Here is a 22661-nt window from a genome sequence, read left to right on the forward strand (position 1 = left end):
GCCAATTACCTATCAGATCTATAGATAAGAGTTTATAACAAAACAGAAAATAAAGACGATCATGGGGAGTAAAATGGATAATTTTGATTACATGAAATTTAAGTTTTTGTACAAACAAAATCAATGCAGCCAAAAGGAAAGTAAGAAATTTTTTTTAGTAAGTTTCTTTGATAAAGGTTTCATTTCTCAAATATATAGGGAACTGAGACAAATTTGAAAAAACGAGGGCCATTCCCATTGATAAATGAAGATTTTCAGAAGAAGAAATATGGACTCAAGACAATTCCAAAGGACATATGCAAGAACATACTATCCACCTACAGAGAGAACAGATAAACTTTAGTGTAGACTGATCCTCAGAAACTCAGAAATTTATAATGGACGCAGTTTATAACCAAAAATAAAAGCAATTAGGAAGTGTAACTTAATTTTTATTTATTTATTTATTTTTTTTGCTGAAGCAGTTGGGATTAAGTGACTTGCCCAAGTTCTCACAGCTAGGATATGTTTAGTGTTTGAGACCAGATTTGAACTCAAGTCCTCCTGACTTCAAGGCTGATGCTCTATCCACAGCACCACCTAGCTGCCCCTAGTAGCTTAATTTTTTAAAAAATAAAAGTGAGAATAGGTTAAAAAAATATATATTACAGAAGGGAGTGGAATCAACATAAAGTAAAAAATTTAAAGAGTTCCTTTCTTTCTGTTTAAGTATCATCTTCCTTTATCAAACTGTACCTGCTCAAATACACAAAAAACAAAAGGTTAGCCTGGTCTCCCAGAAAAAAATATTGACCCCATCCTCTAACCTGATCCAATTTTCAATCCCTTTTTTGTCACACATGCCATACTAAATACCAGACTACACACTATCAATTGTGATACTACTAAAATATCAATGATATCTAAAAGAAATGGCTGAAAAACAAAAGCATGAAAAAATGATCCCTCAGAAATTCTTCAAATATATAATAGATAAATTTACAAGCAATTTACCAACCTCTAAAAATGTGGTCGTTAAAAAAATAGGCTGATCTAGGAATATAAATTCTTATACCTTTATCTCATTTTTATATTCATTGTATCCTTTTATTTCCTTTAAAATACTTATATTATTGTTCAAAGATATGTTGATTCTCTTTTAAAATGCACACCTATCCTGTGTCCTTTTTGAAGAACTTCTTCTCTTTCAAATTTATCTTTAAAACTTTGTCTTTTGAACCTTTTTATCAATGACTACTCACTACACATAATTTTGGAAATAAATTCACAGTACAAGGTCTGAGAAAGCAATAAGGACATTGAATTCTTTGCATGTTTTAAGCTTCATGTACTTCATCTCCATATTTTCAATATAAACTTTATAGCCACTAAAAAAAAAGATGGCAGCTGCTTTTCTCTCAGATACTGCAGGGCAAATGATTCACCTAAATAAGATCTTATTGTTGAAAGCAGAGAAAGTGCCTGGACTTTCATACAGGGAACTCCCAAATATACAAAGTGCCTCTCCCGCGGCAGGTCAGCATCTTCTAAGTAATTTACAGTATTACAGAGCTGTCTGGAACACTTAAGTGACTAGCCCAGGATCACACAGTCAAGACATCTGAGAGGTGTGGTTCTAGGGCCAAGACTATCCACTACCTTACATTCCCAACTGTATTTTCTACTTGGTAAGAATAAATGGGTGAAATAAACTGTGCAAATACCCTGTCTAGTGAATTTAAAGAATGTATAAGCAGGGATTGTTCAAAGATGGAATTACATCACTAAAACAAATTATCATATTGATAAAATTCATATATCAATCCAGGCAAGACTTGTCAACTTCATCATTTTCATTCTTAAATCAAACATCTACTTTCAACTCTTTTGTGCTTTTTAAACCTACAATCTGTAACCTTCCTTATTTTCTTACATTACTTAATCTATATATTTTATATATATTTTATTAATGCCATGAAATTATTTTCTTCCCCTGAAATGCTTTTGTTTTTTGTATTCAATATATTTGCTTCAATGTATTTTATAATTTCTTAAGTTTGCATAGTAAAATTAATTGACACAAAATTAACACATGCTAACAGGTAATATTTTAACACCTTTCATTTCCCAGTTTATCCTATCCTGATTCACACCAATCTGGTTAAAAACCAACTCACAGTTTTCACTGTGATAAAAAATTCTTTTTTTCCTTGTAAAGGCTCTTAAAAATTCTTTTTTTTCCTTCTTAAAGGCTCCTTTTTCAAGTAAACATATATACTTAAATATGTATTCATGTGTGTGTGTATATATATATATAGATATAGATATGTGACCTTCAAATAATGATTAATTTTATTTTCCAATATTAAAATTAACATTTTTACAAGACTGAAGGTCAATTATTTTAAAAGCTGCTTCATTTTTTTAAAAACTCTTGGCTAATGTTTAGATTGTTAGGTTACTGTTCAAAGAAACACTTATTCATACCACTATAAAAAAAGAAGACCTTATGAAATGACTACCCTATGTTCTTCCTCAATAGTTAATTGAAAAAATTAAACTCTCTGATAATCCAAATTCATGATTAATAAATTAATAAATAATAAAGACAAACGATTCTCAACTATCATGGCAAAAGTTTTAGGAAAAAGGCAAATCTCACAGGGTTTAAAGATCACCTACAGATGGTCAAGAATTTTTTTAAAAGCCTATTTTTTCCCCTTGTTCAAAAAAGTCTATTAAGATAACTAATAGAATAAAAGTTTAAAAGTCACATACAAATATTAAATTAGGTAAAGGGAAAGAATGTTTTTTTCAATCACTGGCATAACAACAGGTGAACATAAAGGTTGTCTGCAGTTGTGATCAAGAAAATAAGAATTAATAACCAGCTACTTACTCTTCAGATATGATAGAAATTCTTGATACATGATACACACATCATGTTTGTGGATATAAGTAGCAACTTAGTAAAGTCAAGAATCTAAGACACTGAAGTCATAACCCATCATTTGGAAACATGGAACATAATTTAGAAACTATTTTAAAAGAAAAAGTAATTTTCATTGGGTTGCATTCTGATATGTTCTTTACCTATAAATTCATTTTTTTTAACTACCCAGGGTCAAAGAGCAGTGAACAACATCTTCCTGCAACACAAGATTAATATTTGTAAACACATTTCAATATATAAGAATGCTAAACATTACTGAGGTTCTACACAAGCTACTGTATTTTGAGGGACCTCACTTTAATTTTTTTATTAATTAAAAATGTATGGCATAATCTAAGCATTTCATTCCATTATTTTAAATTAAAACAATTTATTTGAAGTTCAGGTAAAACTTTAAAACCAGCAAATGCTGAACTTCAAATAATAAAACTTTTTAAACTTTAATGAAAAAAACATAAGATTTCAAAAAAACTTTTAACTTTTTGCCTAATATCTGGGCTGTATATGTTCTCTATGTGATCAAGAGTTTCATAAAAAGCAATTTCAAATACAGGGGTCACCTCATAAACCCTTCTTACCATATGTGAAATTACTTCTGACATCAGTGAAAGCAACAACATTAAAGATCAAGGGCAATTTGTGAACACCCTGTAATATTTATCTAAGAAAACCCTGTTGCTTTATCAGATCAAGAAACTTTTGTAATAACATTAAGACTAAAATTAAAAATTAATTACCTTTGGACGTGAAATCAGAATAATTCTACAATATATCTGCAATTAGCAACACCTCCAAAGTCTCTTCTCACAAATAAAGCTACTCAAACTTTTATTTTTCCTGAATACAATTAGTGATGATTTCCTGAAACCATCTATTCCTCAATATATCTTCTCAACATAAGGTAAAATCAGGATACATGTAAATTTTTATCCATGCACGGATGCATCAAAGTACCTTTGTAGGCTCCTTCCGTTTCTACTGAAAAATTAAACGCATTTTTTGGCTGGGAAATCAGATTCCCATTTTTTCTGCCTTATTTCTCCCTAACCCAGAGTGTTCCTAAAACTGATGCCTGTTAGCACATCACAGTAGGACGTGAAAATTGTATTTTTAAAAAGTGTAACAAGGCTCAATAATATCAGGTACACCCACACCCGCGTCCCTAGGTTCCTTTATCCCTTCACTTGACAGTTTCACCCTGAAGCTCCAATGCACCCTTACAGGTGCACCCGGGCAAGGGATGCGGGTGGTAATGGGGGTGGGGGTAGCCCAGAGGCTCGCTCTGCACAGCTGATAGAACTAGGCAGATGTGCGCGATTCCCCGCCCCAAGCCCCGATTTTGGAACCCCCACAGATCCGGGCACATCCTTGCTAGGAAAGCAGCTACGGGCTAGGTATTCGGAGTGCCTGCAGAGACCCAAAGAGGGGAAGGGAGACACATTTCCATCATCATTACCACCACCACCACCACCCACCTTCTCCCCCTACCCCCTACCCCAATCCATGCGCGTCTCTTATAAATAGCCACCACAATGTGCTTGGAACGGGCATTCTTGCCCATCCCCGGCCCCCGCCCGCGAGCCAAGGCGGGGTGTGTGTGCGGGGTGGGGGGGGTGGGGGGTCCGGATGGAGATGGGGGCTGGGGAGACTGGAGACCAGGGACGAGCACAGAGGGGATCGTTGTGATTGCACAATAACAGGTTTATCGCCCTCTCCCTTCTCTGGTGGAGAAGCACACAGGATAGTGGAGGGGGGAGAAATGTTCCTCGGACCTACCCCCACCCCCAGATTCCTGTGCAAGTAACTGGGAAAGGGAGAACGAAGACTAAAATGCCACCCGATGCCCCTACTTCGTTCCCTTTACAGACACACCTCGAACCGAAAGGGCTGGGCGGGGCGGGGGCGGGGCAAGGAGGAGGGTCGTAGGGGAGCGCGACCCCCCACAGGGATACCTGGTCTATGGGCAGCTGCACCGCGTTGCTGAGGGGCTGCAGCAGGGTGGAGCCGGTGGTGCTGGTGGTAGTAGCCATGGCCGAAGCCTCCTCTCCCCAGCCCGCCCGCCCTCCTGTCTGCCCCCTCGCTCGCTCCCTAGGTGAGCCCGCTCCCAAGGCGGAGAAAGCCTCACTGGCGGAGGAAGAATAGGAGGAGGAGGAGGACGATGGGAATGAAGCTGCCGGCCGCCGCCGCTGCTACTGCTGCCGCTGCTGCCGCTGCCGCCTCTCTGGCCCCTTTCGCAGCTCGCGGGAGGAGGGGGGGAAAGAAGAGGAGGAGGGGGCGGTGACCAGGCACGTCCCTCCTCTCGGGACCGCCGCTGCCGCTGCTCCCGGACTCCGCCCCGCCTCAGACCCCACCTCCCCGGTCATCCACACAGCCTCCGGTCCGACCCGACCCGGTCAGACCGGGCTCAGGCTGCCCGGCTGCTCGGGCCCTCCTCCCTTTCAGACACCGCCGAAGAAAAAACCTCCCAAGTCTGCCAACGCCCCTTCCCCAGCTGCTACACTCACGCGCCGGACAGCCCCGCTGCCCAATCCCAGCGCAACGTGCAGACCCCCTCAGCCAATCAGAGGGCGCTAACCAATAAGGGGGGGGAAGCGTCTGGGTGTGGGGATGCATTCACTCCCTCTCCCCTCCACACACCCCCCACACACGTCGCGCTCCCTTTACCCAAGCGAAAGCTGGAGCGTGAAGGGGGTGGTGGACTCTGGGATGTGAAAGATGTCCTTGGGCCCTTTTGCCTAACAATCCCCCCAAAACAATAAATAAAGTCATTCTCCTAGTCTGGTCCCCAACACTCCCCCTCTTTGCTGGGAGGGGCTACGGATAACAAAGGGTAATGGGGTGGCAGGCACACAAAGGGAGATGTGAGAGAAGCTAGAATCCCGAGCGTTCCTGTCGACTCTAAATCCTATATGCTGGAGGTCTAGGGGCTCGGGTAAGTAGAAAGCTGGAGAAGAGTGGACGCTTCTCCCGACCTTCAACACCATACTCTCCTCCTCTGCTAGAAGTGTCAAGAACCCGGAGTCGTAAAGCAACTCCTGTTGCTTCTTGATGTTTCATTCACCATCACCCCACACCCTTATCTGGTGGTTCATATGTTGAGAGAGATTGGATCTTAAAACTAGCCCTCACTTTGTGTGCTCGAGGAAGCGGCCCTTCGTAGATTAAACCTTAATCTCTATGGAGCCAACAATTGAATTAAATGCCCAACACTGAGAAAGAATTGTCCTCCCTAATCTGTCCACCATCACCCGCTCCAAGCTGTATCATTGCAACTCTCTTGTTGAACCTAATTGTGTTGAAAGGTTTCAACGTGGGTAGCTATTCATTTTTGTTTACGAACTCTTTACATGGGGGGAAAAAAGTTAAGACTAATTGTCCTGGACTTTAAGAATACTAAAGGCATAAAAGTTACATTTGCAGGATTTTGATTTAAAGGAGAAGATAATACTTAGAACAGGAGACTTAAAAGTCAACAAATACAGACTTAAAATTAGAATTTAAGCCATAACTTTTCTATCTTTGCAGATGCCATACAAATATACCTTCATTCACTATATCTACAGTCATAATACAAGATATAAACTGTGTCAATCATGTTTTTGACATGAGCCAGAACAAAATACAGCCATTTAAGACACTCTTCAATCATTGGTTACCTATAAAGTAAGACTATAGAAAATATTAAAAATTATCACTGAGTATTGGCATCAAGTATTTTTTAAAAGCATTCTTTTAATGTTGAAGTCCTCCAAATACACCTATTCACAGATGACATTGTACTCACTGCCTCCAAGTCTGGAACAGTATTAAGTCTCCAAGTAAAATGTTTCATAATGTAAATTTTTCCTGGTCATAGACACTGGAGGAAAAAATAGATTAATATGCCCAAACTATGGCATGCAACCAGATACCTATATGTGGATTAACTTGATTAGCTGCCCCTATCTAGAAACAATAGATATTTTCTTATATATGAAGAGAGAGAGAGAGAGAGATAGGGAAAGAGACAGAAGGACCGTGCTGTGTGTGTGTGTGTGTGTGTGTGTGTGTGTGCGTGTGTTATGTGCGTAAAACAGACAGAGACCTCTAAAAGAGATTTATAGGTTTATACCTGTATCTTATCTACTTGTATAAGCTTGGCAGGTGGACAATGAGTTAATTCAAGAATTGCAGAAGTGGAGATCAAGATAGATTGTAGTTGAAAAACAGTACAATCCTTTCAGTGATCTCCAAATGGTTGATTTCTGCAAAAGACCATTGAATTGTGATGAATAATCTTCAGAAACACTGATGATTAGAGCAGTCCAAAAATAAAATAGACTCTAATGGGAAGTGATGGGTTCCTTCTAACTTAAGCTCTTCAAGTGAAAATCAAATGATTTTTTTTTTTGAGAGAGGATTTTCAGTCAGATATTGGTTCCATGGTCCAATTCAAATTCTGATATGTTAAAACTATAACAGTCTCCTTCTAGTGATGTTACATGTCTATATATTATGGAATGTCACAGTCTCTGAAGATTCAAAATTACCCAAAAGTAATGGAAAGATGCATAATGGGCATGAATAAATTACCACATATTACATAGCATACATTCAAAGAGTAGAATTAAAGTTATTTTCAAAAATATATAATGAGAAAGAATTATGGGCTGGTGATGTAGTAAAAATGGGAGGCAATTGAATGATAGTACTAGTGATCCTCTTTGTTTCACTTATGTAGGAAAACTTCCAGTGAGGAAATTGCTTCTATCAATATAGGGATAATAAGGCTTATCCATAGCCATACTCCTTCCTGACTCTGAAAACATCTTTCTATCCACACACTGCCTTTCCCTGCAAATTATTATTATTTTTTAATGAGAAAAAGGCCTCATTATCTCTTTCTATCTCTTGTTGAACTTAACTGTGTTCAAAGGTTTAATGTGGGTAAGCTATTCATTTTTGTTTACATTGCACCTGGGCAAGGCATCAAGGCATTTTAAGAAGAGAATCTTTGGGGAAAGTTTTATGAGAATGGCACAAATTTTAAAAGTATGGAGTGATTTAAATTTTAATAAAAAGTTAAAATAAAATTTTAAGTAAATCTTTGAATAAAATTTTAAAAATTAAATAAAAGGCATGGAGTAATCCTATTGCAAAAAAGGAATTTGCTTGAGGTATCAAAGTAAATTATATATAGCTATTGATCATTGCTGAAAGTTTTAAATGATGTGATATAACTTGAATCCATGCTTTAAGCTTAGGTTGTTGTCTTTGACTCTATTCTAAAGAGATAGTAGAGGGATATTAAAAAAATTTCCTCTTAGGCTATATTCTAATGAAAGTGATGAATAGAATGGCGTAAGACTGGCAGAACCTATCATTAATGAAATTCTCATGTTTAAAAAGATTGCCTAACAATGAGATTGGGATTGGTCCTGAGATTTCAGTGGTAAAGGAAACTCCCAAGTGAGAAGATTCCTTCATACAGGATAGTAATTCTTGGTAACTTTTATGGTCTTAGAAAGTTATTTAGAGTTTTAGAGAATTAGTTAAATGTCTCAAGAATCCATAGCCAGTATGTACCAAGGTTTTTCCTCGCTCAGAAGTCAGCTCTATTTCTTATTCTCTCAATGTCTACAAATGTCAAAATATGATGAAGGCCTTCGATACTGTCCATCATGAGGGAGGACTTATAGAAAATTTTGGCAAAATTTGGTTGTCCAAAGTTCAACAGTATCATCTATCACTTTGATGACAGCACTCTTGCCCCAGGTCTAGATAATGAACTATGCTCTCCTGCTTTCCCAACCATCAATAGAGTGAAACAAGACTGTATACTCGCTCCCATATTTTTAGTATGATGCTTTCAGCAGTGTTGTCAGACAGCTTCAACAAGATATAAATGGCATCAAGATAAGATATTGCAGTAAGGGTATATTAATTAATTTGAAAAGGCTACAAACTAAGACTAAAATAGAGGGAGAACTAGTGTATGATTTTTTGGTTTACTGATGATAGTGCACCTGTGCAGCTTCTGAGAGTGAGATGCAACAAAGTATGGATAGATTCCCTGCTGCTTATGCTAATTTTGGCCAAACAATTAACTCCAAGAAAAACACTGGCTCTTCACCAGCCAGCACCACATCTGTACGTGGAACCCTCAATTACAGCAAATGAATAAATAGTGAATGCGGTGGATAAGTTCGCTTACCTTGGTAGGGATGTACACAAAAATGATTAAGTTGATGCATGCATTGCCAGAGCTAGCTCAGTGTTTGGGAGGCTCCAAAGGAAAATATAGGAGAGACAAGGCTATTACACTGACTACCAAACTGAAGTCTAGAGAACTGTTGTGCTGACCTCATTGTTATATGCCTGCGAAACCTTGACAACATACCAGCACCGTGCCAGTAAACTGAATGACTTCCATTTGAATTGTCTTAGGAAGATTCTGACAATCATCCAACAAGATAAGGTGCTGGGTACTGAAGTCTGCTCTCCAATTAAACTGCCAAGCATTCAAATTCTACTGCAGGTAGTGCAATTCTAATAAGTTAGTTACTTTTTTCAAATGGCAAATGTATGTTTGCCTAAAATCATACCTTTTGGAGAACCTACACAAGGCAAAGACTCACACAGAGGTCAAAAGAAGTGAGACAAAGCCATTCTCAAGGTCTCTCTGAAGGACTTTGGAATTGATTGTGACACATGGGAGACATTGGAACAAGACCACTCAGCATGCATTGTACTCTAGAAGAAAGTAGAATTGAAGTAGCTCAAAAGAAACACAACATGTACAAATATGGAGACATCTCCTTTCCAAATGTTCATGTGGACCATTTGTGCCTCAACTGTGGTAGAGAATTCTGAGCTCATATTAGTCTGATTAGCCACAATCAGACACACCATAGTGATGCCATTTTGATCCACTTCAAGCACAAAGTACAATAACCACCACTAATAAATGTCAAATCATAAAATGTGACATTTATTATGTATGAAGATATAGATATACACATATGACTTGGAAGTCAGGAGACCTGGATTCTAATCCTGGCCCTATCACAAATCTTGAGTAAATCACTTAATCTCTATGTCTCATTATCCTCATCTGTAAAACAGGTCCCTAATAAGATTGTTTCAGTTGTGAGGATAAAATTAGGTGTTAAAAGTCTTTGAAAAGGAAAAATATATGAAAACATTAAAGATGAATAACATACTGATATTAATTCCTATTAGTTGCAAATATAATATAAGATTCCAGTCTTAGTCTATTAACCATATTAATGTAGAACCATTGTCTTAAATTGAGTTTTGTGGGCAACGATCAGCAATTGGCATAATTAGGAATTTTGTCCAAGTTCCAAAGCATGGGAAGAAGAAAAAGGAGAGTGAGAAATATTTATTGGCCACTCATGTGAGTGACTGAAGTTGAAAGGTCATAAGGAAAGATGAAAAACTAAGAAATCAGAGATTTTGAAGACAGCTGGGCTTGAGGTGGAAGAGAAGATTGAGAGGCAAGTACTGAATTTAGTAGGGAAGGAAGAAAGTGATAGACCTGTCCATAGATAACAGCAACAAGGATCTGGATTGTAAGGGAATGAATTTTAAAGTAGAAAAGGTAATTCCTGAGTAGAGAATGTTAGAGAGAGAGAGACAGACAGACAGATAGACAGACAGACAGTGAAAGAGAGTAGGGAATCAGGAGTATGTCAACTCCTCTGGTACCATATTTCAGTGTGAGAAAAGAAATAGCCAGATATAGGGAGATGCCAGCAGAAACGATAGTTTCAGTGAATATTCTAAGACAAAGGAATGTGAAAAAAAGAGGTATAGGATGAAGGCAGTTGTTAATGCTGTTTTAAATAATAAAGGAGGGTTCCAGAGGGAGACTCGAAAAAGTAGAACAGAAATTGTAGAGAAAAAAATCTGGTTAAGAGTGAGTTTATTATTGGGAAGGACTACATATGCCTTCTTCACTTCCAAGCCCCTGTTGATCCTTGACATCTTAGGTGGTGAAAGGCACCAGGTCAGAGGAACATATAAGAAACAATGTATCTTTGTCCCATGGGAAGATGGATCTCAGGAGGGAATTTAACAGTCTTGAAACTCCATGGGATGACAGGTTCTAGGCTCTGGTAGAACACATATTGTAGACAAAAAATCTGGTTAAGAGTGAGTTTATTATTGGGAAGGACTACATATGCCTTCTTCACTTCCAAGCCCCTGTTGATCCCTAACATCTTAGGTGGTGAAGCACCAGGTCAGAGGAACATATAAGAAACAATGTATCTTTGTCCCATGGGAAGATGGATCTCAGGAGGGAATTTAACAGTCTTGAAACTCCATGGGATGACAGGTTCTAGGCTCTGGTAGAACAAATATTGTAGACAAAAAATCTGGTTAAGAGTGAGTTTATTATTGGGAAGGACTACATATGCCTTCTTCACTTCCAAGCCCCTGTTGATCCTTGACATCTTAGGTGGTGAAAGGCACCAGGTCAGAGGAACATATAAGAAACAATGTATCTTTGTCCCATGGGAAGATGGATCTCAGGAGGGAATTTAACAGTCTTGAAACTCCATGGGATGACAGGCTCTGGGCTCACAAAGAGAGGTGGAATGTAAAGGGAAGGAAGCACACATCTGCATGTTAGTGCCTTAGGCAAAGCCCCAACTTCCCCTGTTAATTCTGGCTATGGAAATTAGCACATTAAAAGACTTCAACCTACAAGTGTTACTTTAATATGCTGACTCATAAAAAGGCTATGGCAATTGATATCTGTTAAAAAAAAATCCTTCTTTTTTGCCAAAATGCCCTTACTTACATTTCTTCTCAGTAGTTCATTTAGTCTTTTCAATCTGAATTGATTTCACAAAAAATAGCAAATTGGAGCACATATTTTATTTATTCTATACCTTTATGCTGCAGTATTTTGATTATGATGGATAATAAATGAATGAAAACCATTCAATGAAGAGTAAATAATTTTCTCAGGGAACTTATTTCAGCAGGTTGGGTGGTGTCTCCAGAGTTGCAGCTATCACATGGCTATTACTTAAATTCTTTTAAAGAATCCTAAGAGTAACTATTATAGGTCTGATGGGGGTAAGAGGAGGGAGTAGATATACTCCTAAAGTGCATCTCTTCAATCCCCACTCCTATGTCATTCTTACAAATCCATCAGTCACAATAATAGTATTACCTCTTAAATATGAAACAATGATTAGACAAAATCAGGAATGATCACAAAATGGACTCAATAAAAGGCAAGAGCAGGAATAAATATGATCTTTACTCAATAAAAGACAATATAACAGTCTGCCAATAAATCTAGGTCACTTTCCTACATATGTACATAGTGTCTATAGAGAAAAGCAGGTAAATACTTCCAAAAATCTCCTAGGGAGCCATGTGAATAAAAACACTCAATCATCCATGGCAAATTTGGATGGCAGGTCTTGATATCTTTGATCTCTTTAGAGAAGAGTTTAGAATACATGTCCACATGAAGTGGGCAAAATCACTTCACTACTATCTGCTCCCCTTCTGGTCCTCAAAACTCTCCTATTGGGCAAAGTCAATTTTCTGTTCATAAGTCACTTTATAAATGACAAACTTTTTGACAAATATTCTCCGTTGGCGAGGTGCTGAGAATCTGATAGGCTTTTTTAGTGATAAACAATTCCCTTAGGCCAGAGAACATCTAAGGTCCACAGATCTGCTCTGGGGCTCTGAGGTATTTCTCTCTAGCAGTAAATAGTGATAGGATTCATAGAACCTTTCTCCAGCTATTTAAAGAACAGGAAATATTATTTTCTTTAGCTGTTTCCCCACAAAGAATTTTCCCCTGACCTCTTATGTCTCTCTCAAACCAGAGAGGACAGTAGAGAGCAACACAAGCAAACCCCCTTTCCCCTTCAGATGTTTTCCCTCTCTAGCTACTTTGAGACCAACAAAGCCTGAATCCATCTCAAATTAAACATTATTTTCTTTATCTATTTCCAGCTTCTGTCTTCCACTCAAATCAAATAAACCAGTAATTATGAAGTGCCAAGTATGTGCCAGGTAATATGCTAAGCTCTGAGGATACAAAGAAAGTTAAAAACAGCTCCGATCTCAAGGATTTCATAATCTAATGAGGTGACAACACAGAAACAACTCTATGCAAACAAATTATGTGTAGGATAAATGGAAAATAATCAACAGAGGGAAGACATCATTAAGGGGACTGGGAAATGGTTCTTGCACAAAATGGAATTATGAAAAATTCAAGGAAAATTATCTCCAGGAAAACAAGGAGATAAAAAGAAAGTGTTCTAGATATGGGAAACAGCCATTTAAAAATGTACAGAATCAGAGGATATAACTTAAAAAAGAGAAAGGAGGCCAGTATCTTTGGACCATAGAGTATATAGAAGGAAGGAAGTTAAAAGGGACTGGAAAGGTGAAAGGCACCAGGTTATGAAGGATTTTAAAAGCCAGACACAGTATTTTATATTTTATACTGGGGATAATAAGAAGTAACTGAAGTTTATTAAATAAGAATTGCTTAGTCAGATCTATTCTTTAAAATCACTTTGATAGCTGAGTAGAATAGGGAGAGAGTTATGCCAAGGAGACCAATCAAAAGACTGTTTCAATAGTCCAGCATGAGGAAATAATGGTCAGTCCTGGAATAGTGAAAGTATTGGAGGAGAAAAGCAAGAATATATGAGAGATGTTGCAAATGTCAAATTGGATATACAGAGGTGAGAGTAAGGACCTTAGTGACATTTAGATTGTAAGCCTAGGTAACTATGAGGATCATTTGCTCTCAACAGTGACAAGAAAGTTAGGAAGATGGGAAAATTTGAGAGGAAAGATAGTGAATTCAGTTTTTGATATTATGAGTTTAAAATGTTTACAGGACATCTAGTTCTCAAGGTCCATAGAAAGATTTATGAATCTGAAAGTCAGGAGAAAGGTTAAGGCTGAAGAAATAGATCTAAGAATCATCACCATAGAGATGATAATTGAATCTATGGGAGCTAATAAGATTTCCAAACTATGCATTGTGGCAGAAAAAGAAAAGAGACTCAGTGAATACATATGGTTAATAGAGCTTACTTAGATGACTATCCAGTTAAGAAGACCAAGAAACAGTATCAAGAAAGAAAAAAAAATCATGAAAACCTAAAGAGGAGAATATATTCAAGAAAGGAAGATGATTGACCAGCAGGATGAATACAGAGAGGCTTGGAGAGACTTACATGAACTGATGCTAAGTGAAATGAGCAGAACCAGGAGATCATTATACACTTCCACAACGATGTATGAGGATGTATTCTGATGGAAGTGGATTTCTTTGACAAAGAGACCTAACTCAGTTTCGATTGATAAATGATGGACAGAAGCAGCTACACCCAAAGAAAGAACACTGGGAAATGAATGTAAACTATTTGCATTTTTGTTTTTCTTCCCGGGTTATTTTTACCTTCTGAATCCAATTCTCCCTGTGCAACAAGAGAACTGTTCGGTTCTGCAAACATATATTGTATCTAGGATATACTGCAACATATTTAACATATATAGGACTGCTTGCAATCTAGGGGAGGGAGTGGAGGGAGGGAGGGGAAAAATCGGAACAGAAGTGAGTGAAAGGGATAATGTTGTTAAAAAATTATCCTGGCATGGGTTCTGTCAATAAAAAGTTATTATAAAATTAAATTAAATTAAAAAAAGAAAGAAAGAAAGGTGATTGATAATACCAAAGTCTTCAGAGAAGTCAAGAAGGAAAAAGTTTGAGAAAAGATAATTAGATATAGCAATTAGGACATAATTGGTCACTTTAGAAAGATCAGTTTCAGTTTGAATAATGAAGCTGAAAGCTGGTCTACAGAGAGTTGAGAGTAAAAGAAAAATAAGTAATGATATTAATTGTAGACGGCTTCCTCAAGGAGTTTAGCTATGAAAAGAAGGAGAGATATAGGATGTTAGCTAGCAAGAATGGATGACTTAAGCAAGAGTTTTTGGAGGAGTTAAAGCTTTTTTGTTTATTTTTCATTATTCAGGAAAAAGGAGAAGAATCAAATAGTGAAAGGACTACTGTTTAAAGTGGATGAATTGATGATAGCTGATAATGAAGTAATTCTTACTTCTTTTTTTCTCTGATGAAGAAAGTGATCTTTGAATTGGAAAATACAATAAAAATTGCTAATAGAGTCTTAATATGAAAGATAAATAATAGTAATAGATCATATTTACCTTTGATGTGTTTATGTTATTTTATCCAGATGATCTATAACTTTAGGTAATGAAAGAACTAGAAGATATGATTACTAAGAATAATAGCTACTTTAAATTGATCCTTGAAAGAGAATGAGAGACACAATAGGATTGAAAAGAGGTAAATATCTTCCCAAGTTTCTAAAAGGAGGAAAAAATAGAATCTGCACATGATAGGTCAAATGAACTTGATTTTAGCTCATGTCAATGAATATCTAGAAAACAAAATTATAAATACAAATAGTCAAATCAACTTCACTTCCTTTTTTTTGACAGATTTATTTAATCAGAGGAAACCTGTAGGTATAATTCATCCATCATTTTTGACAAAGTCTCTCATGGTATTTTTATTTATAAAATAGAGAGATATGAGTTAGTTGATAGTATAGTTAGAGAAAGTCATTGAATGGACAGATCCAAAGAGTAGCTGTTAAAATTTTGAGGTCACCTCAGAAGTCTCTAACAGACAGATATCTGTGATAGACCCTGTGATATGTAACATATTTATTAATGACTAAATTTTACCATTTAAAATGCTTAATACATTTTCAGGTGGGTGACACAATGATGTGGGTGTTTTTTAACCAGTAAAAGGAAACAATTAGGGGCAATTAGGGGCAATATAATACCTGTCTTCAGTTATTTGAGAAAAAGATTAGACTAATTTTCCTTGGTTCCAGAGAATGGAAGTAGGAGTAATGAGTGAAAGCTGCAAATGGGAAAATTTAAGCTTGACATTAAAAAATTCCTAAAAAATTAAAATTATCCAATAATAGAATGGATTACCCTGGAAGAGAGTGGATTCCCTCTAATTAAAGGTCTTCAAAAAAAGATTTGTTGATCATTTGTCAGGTAAATTACAGAGGTAATTAATTTTTAATATATTTTTATCTCAAATGATTTCTGAGATCCTTTTCAATATTGAAATTCTGTGAAAACTGTGATGTGGGTGTCCTTGCTTCTACTGGCATTGATCTTCATCATCATCTTTTTAAGATCCTGTTCTTTCTCTTTATAACTCTCCCGGCTGAGTATCAAGTCCCAAGAAACTAGATACTGGATATGAGAACTGACTTTAACCTACAAAGGCTTTAGTTACCATGTCTCTACTTTGTTTTTTGCCTGAGGACATCAGAAATGAGAATGAAATAGCCATTTAAGAGACTCATGTTCAGTTGTTCTGTTAATTTTAATTCAGATTTTAAAAAATTATTTTCTCTTTAGAAAGCAGATACTGATTGTCTTGCTTAAACGTTCTAAAATAAACATTCTTAAATTATCCATTTGACTATCATCAACAAACATGAACTTTTCATATAAAAAGAATAATTTCATTCAAAATTGTGAATCTATTATGTATAGCTCAATTTTTTTAAAGTATACATCAACTTAAACATAATTGTATTGTCACTACCAAATCATCTGTGGTCCTTTATGACCTTCTTTTTCTTCTCTTTTGCGTATTTTTGTACTAGTTTCATTGACACTCTTTTTTTCTTTTTAAAAAATCATTATCATTACCCTCCTCCTCTATTTCCTTCTATTTTGACCCCCACCCAATAGCATCCAAATATATACAAATAAAATAAATTTATGTTGCATTGATAGATAATGTTTGAAATCATATATCTCATTCTGTTCCTATAATCCATGATCTCTTTATTATTTTTCTGGAATTGCAATTGGTCACTAGACCAATCACCAGAATTCTTATATCTTTCAAAGTTATTTTCCTTTACAATTATGTAGTCAGTATATAAATTGTTTTCTAGATTCTTCTCATATCACTGCAATAGTTCATACAAGTCTTTCCAGTGAAACAGGTACATGAGGTGGCTACCTGCAGAGTATCACCTCACACCTCTCACATAGGGTGTGTGCACATCTTTCCTCCAACATGTTATCATATTGTTAAGTCTAGATTTCCAGAGAAGGACTCTTCTTTCATAGAGTTGCATTCAGATTCTCTCAGGCTCCTAAAGGTAAATGTATTGAGACAGAATACATTTTCTCTACTCAACACCCTAGTACTTGAGCTCATTCTGATGTAATTCCTTTTTTACAAAACCAGTTACTCAGAGTAATGATGCTTTTAAATCTTAAACATAACTATTTATTTAACAATAAGACAAAAGAAATAGTAATAACATTACAGATACTCACATAGAAGAAATATAGACATAATAAATATATTTTAATCTACTCATAAACTTGGGACACACAATACAATACAATTTGGCACTATTGGGGGAGGGCAGACGCATGCTTACAGAAACCCTAATTAACTGTTTCCTGTCTCTCTTCTCCTAGGAAAGACCTGATTTCTATTTTTAAGCCTTCCTAGCCTACAATGGCAGATCAAAAAAAAATAAAAAATAAAAACAATGAAACTATGTCAGATATAATAATCAATAAAAGAATTCCTAAAATAAGAGCTAAATATATGTAAGCATCAATTTATAATCTTTAGAAAGCTTATGTATCCTTAGTGGCATTTTGGCCAGAATGCTTATTCTTTGATTAGTGATTTGGAAAAAATTAAACTTTCATTAGATGTCATCTTGTTCCTGTCTCTGTAAACAATTCTTTCTAAATTCATGAATATTCATCTTCTTTTGGTTGCTGTCCAGTTTATAATCAATCAAAGAATCATAGAGTCTTCTAGCATAGAAGCCAGGATCTTGTTCTCATTTCATAAAACAACTACTTTCCCTTTTATTAAATATATATCTACTTTCTGGTCCCTAGTTATTTCTTCAAGAGAGCAGTTAAAATTTTACTCCACAGGATTGTTTAAATATAAAAAGGAGTAAATTAATTGAGGTGTAGAATCAGCTCATATATCTTTGACATTAATCTGCCTTTAATCTCCAAGCCCTTAAAGTTTCCTGTTTTGATTAGAATTTTGTTTTAATAAAGCCTATATATGTACATATATACATATATATGTAAATTACTTATTATACATGACCCAGTTACCATATAAAGGCATTTTTTCCTTATGTGCAAATAACAAATGCATGATCATTATTTATATATATATAAAATACAGAGTATTGGTTTTGGAATTAGAAAGCTCTGCATTGAATTCCAGTCTTTCTTAATTTTTACCTGTGTGACCTTAACTGTTTCCTCATCTGTAAAATGGGAGAATTGGACTAAAGGCACTATGAGGCTCCTTCCTGATTTAGACATATGTCAAAACTAGAATTTTAAATTTATTTCAAACATGCAAAGTTAATAAATATAAAAGCATATTCTATTCAGGAAGACCTGACTTGTAATCATGCCTAAGACGTTTAATAGCTATGTGACCTGGGTAAGTCACTTAAACTCTCTCAGTTTCTTCAAATTAAAAATGAAGAAATAATAGCACCTATTTCCCAGAGTTATTGTAAAGATCAAATAAGTTAATCTGTATAAAGTACATAAGTGCTAGTTGCTATTATTATTATTGTTTTTGTTGTTATGTTATATTTATTACTAATTCATACAATCTAACCCAACAGAAGGTTTCATAAGAATTAGAAATCTACTAATTTTAAAATTCCATATTGGAGATGCTTTATGCCATTATAAGACTTCAAAGTACTCTAGAAGGGGATTGGTAGACATTAATCATCTTAGGCAACTAAGATATATGACATTCAAGACTTGTGCCAAGGAATATAAAGATTTTAGGAGACAATGTAAAACTCACCATCAAATACAGAACTATATTCTGGATAAGATTTTCGTTTAGGACCATAGAAATTATCTGGTCTAACTTCTTCATTTTATAATTGAGAAAACTGAGTCAGAGAAAGAAAGTAACACAGTAAGTAATAGAGTTGGATTTCAAATCCAGAACAAACATCTTCTCTTCCTTTCTCTCTCCCTCCCCACCAACTAATATTCCTAAATCACAAAGATAACATTATTTACCTAATTAAAAACTTTCAGTGGTCTATTATTGCTCAGCAAGTAAATCATAAAATGTTAAAGTTGGAAGGAACTTTAGAGATCATCTAATCCAGAGGTTTTTAACCTGGAGTCCATGAACTTGTTTTTTTTAAAAAATATTTTGATAAATGTATCCATTTAAAGATATTATTCTGAGGAGGATTCCATTGACTTCACCAGCGTGCCAAAGGGGTCCATGACATGAAAAAGATTAAGAACCCCTGATCTAATCCAACCTATTCATCTCACAAGTGATACTTCATGTTTTAAGATAGAAAAAGTAAGTACTTGTATGACAAGTAGTATGAGTTTTATTTTTTAATGAAAACACTGAAATTCAGAAAGATAATTTGACTAAAGTCAGACATCTAGTAAGTAACAGACAAGGAGATGAATCCAGATTTGTTGGTTTTTTGTTTTTTTTTTTTTTTTTAATAAATCCAATATCCTTTAACTATCTTGCCTTTCCAGCTCCTTAGTTTGACATTCAGGGCTCTACACAGTCTTCAATCTATCTTTTCAGTCTTATTTCTTAGAATTCATTGTTTCAAACAAACCAATGTACTTACTATTCATCACATACATTTCATGAGTTCCTGTTTTTGTGCCTTTATTCATGTTATTCTCCATTTCTGAAAACTCTCCTTTAACATCTCTACCAGTTGAAATCCAACTCATCTGTGAAGAACTTAGTAATATCATCTGTATCATCTCTATGTAGATTTTCCAAGTCTTCTCCCTTTAAAGCAGTCTCTCTATCCTTTAAATTCTCACAACTCTTGAATATTGTTAAAGTTTGTAGTTGGGACTTGTAAGGTTTCACAGAATTAGATAATCTAGTCATTGCGTAAAGCTCTTAAAGCATATTTAAGGCCCCAAGTAGAACATTTGTCTTAACTATGGGTAAAAGTGCCTATTGGATATTTTGAATTGTATATCCTATAGCTATCTCAAACTCAATATATTCATACTATAATTTGTTGGAATCCTTACAAAGTGTTAAGTCATTAGAATTGATAGAGACAATAATTATCTAATTTAGCATGGTTCACTATGATTGATCTGATCCTACAGGGAGATGCTATGAACCAGCACCTGAAACAAGGTGCTAGCTCAATGGAATTGATAGAAGCAATGCTTGTGGGCTTGGGTTTGCACCTTCGAGAGTTCACACATTAGTTCACAAGTTTGGAAGATTCACAAGTACTCACAAGTATGGGAGATATACAAAGTTAGCTTTGTAACTTTGTGAATTCATACCTCCCATAATCCCACTCTCGGAGGAGGAGTCAACCTTTGAGAGGGCATAAAAAGGAGCTGAGTCAGTGAATTCAGACGGTTCGGAAGATTGACAAGCTAGAGAGTGCATGCAGTTGGGCAGAACGAAGTATTCGGAGGACGTGGAAGGAGAAAATAAACGTTTGGATTTTATCAGCTGGTTGTATTTGAGGTGATTATTACTCTGAACCGAAACTAAGGCTGCCTCCAGAAAACCTCCCCAAGAAACCTGCTCCCAGAGAGAAACATCATATTATAGAAAAGAAGAAGAGCACCACAATAATTCATTATGTCTTCTCCAAACCCATTCCTCTTCTGAACTTTTTGTGTTTCTGTCCAGAATATCACTATTGTTTAAGTGACCTAGATCTGCCATCTAGGAATCATTATTGACTGTTCTCTCTTATTCATTCCCCATATCTAATTAGTTGCAAATCTTTTTGATTGTATCTCCACATCTCTTAAATCTGTTCCCTTCAATCTACTCATCTAGCCATCACATCAGTTCTGGTCCTAATCAGTATTTGCCTAGAATTGTAAAATAGCTTCCTAATTAGTCTCCCTTCCTCAGATCCTCCCCTTGTCCCATTCATTCTCCACATATCTGCCCAAGGGATATACCTAAAACAAAGGCCTAATAAAATCACTCTTCTACCTAATAAACTTCAGTGATTCCATATTACTTCTAGGATAAAATGTAAACTCCTTTGTTTGGCATTTAAAGCTCTTCACAACCTTATTCCAACCTGAATTTCCAGCACTATCATACTTTGCTCCCTTTCTAAATTTTATGACTCAGCTTCTTATACTGTGATTCACAACCCATATTGGGTCTTGTAACTGAATATGGGGGTCATGAAATTATGATTTATTATCAGTAAATGTTGGATTTGTATACCTACTTTATATATTTATATAACTGGGGTCATGTAAAAATTTCTCAGGCTAAAAGGGGTTGCAAGTAGAAAAAGTTTAAAAGGTCTGTTCCATAGTTTAGCCAGACTTGTTTATTTATTATTTCCTGTGGCATTCCATCTTCCATCTCAGTTTGCCTTCAAATGGGCTAGTCCCCATATCTGGAATTTTCTCTCCTCATCTCTCCTTTTAGAATTCTTATTTTCCTTTCAAATTTAGCTCAGATATCATCTTCTACATGAAGCATTTTCTTATACCCCACCCCTAGACGTTCATGTCCCTCCCTATAACTACCTTGTTTCAGTTACACATATTTATGAATGTATATATAATCCAACATAAAAAATATGCTCCTCAAGGACATAGACACTTTAATTTTCATCCTTGTGCTCTTGGTTGACTAGCATAATGTCTGCCTGACATTCAGTAGATGCTTAATACTTTTAGATTAATTAAAGACAATTAATGCAGTAATAGTCATGGACAACAAAATAAGAACATTCCTCTGATTCTCTCTTTGCACTGGAGTTTGTACTAACATCTTCAAATTAGGGTAGCCTACCAACTTCCTTTATACTATAATGGACAAACACATCCAAAGTGGAACTGGGAAAAGGAAAGGAAAGGATATAGCCAGGAATGTCACCAAAGAATCTAAAGAACAAAGGTCTTCTGACCAGGGCAGGACCATTGTGTATGCAATAGTCTCAGACTTCTGAATCCATGCTTTAGAGAAGTTCCTGGATCAGCTCTAATGTCATGATCAGTACTGGATCAGTTTTACAGGAAGATGTCTATTTGGGTTTTTGCCCTTGAGTTCACAGAAACAGACAAGCTAAGAAATTGGGGAGTCTCTGCCCAAGATAATTTTAAATAGTAGAAATTTCTGGCTAAGTAGGTGGGGGAGCATTCCAAAGGAGGGACAAGGCAGAAGGGAAGGTAATAGGAAAGGAGAGGGAGCTATGATCAAAGACTTGACAGATAAAGAAATATAAGGTCAGAAAAAGCAAAATCTTCTAGACAATATAATACTCTTCATATTTTACATTGTATTATATTCATTTGCTTACATATCTTATTCCCCACTTATTAAAATGCAAGTTTCTTAAACAGTGAGACTGTGTCTTGTACACACTCACAGGCTCATACATAGTAGCCACTCAATAATGTTTTATTGAATTTTTCCAATAACATACCACTACTTATTTTTATTGAATATGGGTCTCTTCAATGACGCTTAATTTATAATTTAGAATAAGCAACTAATTTCAGTCACAAAATGTTTTTAAGAATATAATCATGTCAGCAGGAGATCATTATATACTTCAACAACAATACTATATGA

At 35.9% G+C, this 22661-nt stretch overlaps 1 protein-coding gene across 1 annotated transcript in view; it reads right to left on the minus strand.

Annotated features, from left to right (window-relative positions):
* The window catches only part of MBOAT2 (membrane bound O-acyltransferase domain containing 2), a 156769-nt gene extending 151071 nt beyond the window's left edge, over positions 1 to 5698 (minus strand). The window contains exon 1 of the mRNA XM_051976082.1: positions 4885 to 5698. Within this exon, the coding sequence (XP_051832042.1) occupies positions 4885 to 4962 (78 nt within the window). The 5' untranslated portion in view covers positions 4963 to 5698. The remainder of the gene's footprint in view (positions 1 to 4884) is intronic.
* Positions 5699 to 22661: the final 16963 nt, after the last annotated feature.

Source organism: Antechinus flavipes, chromosome 2, assembly GCF_016432865.1.
Source record: "Antechinus flavipes isolate AdamAnt ecotype Samford, QLD, Australia chromosome 2, AdamAnt_v2, whole genome shotgun sequence".
Lineage (NCBI taxonomy): Eukaryota > Metazoa > Chordata > Mammalia > Dasyuromorphia > Dasyuridae > Antechinus > Antechinus flavipes.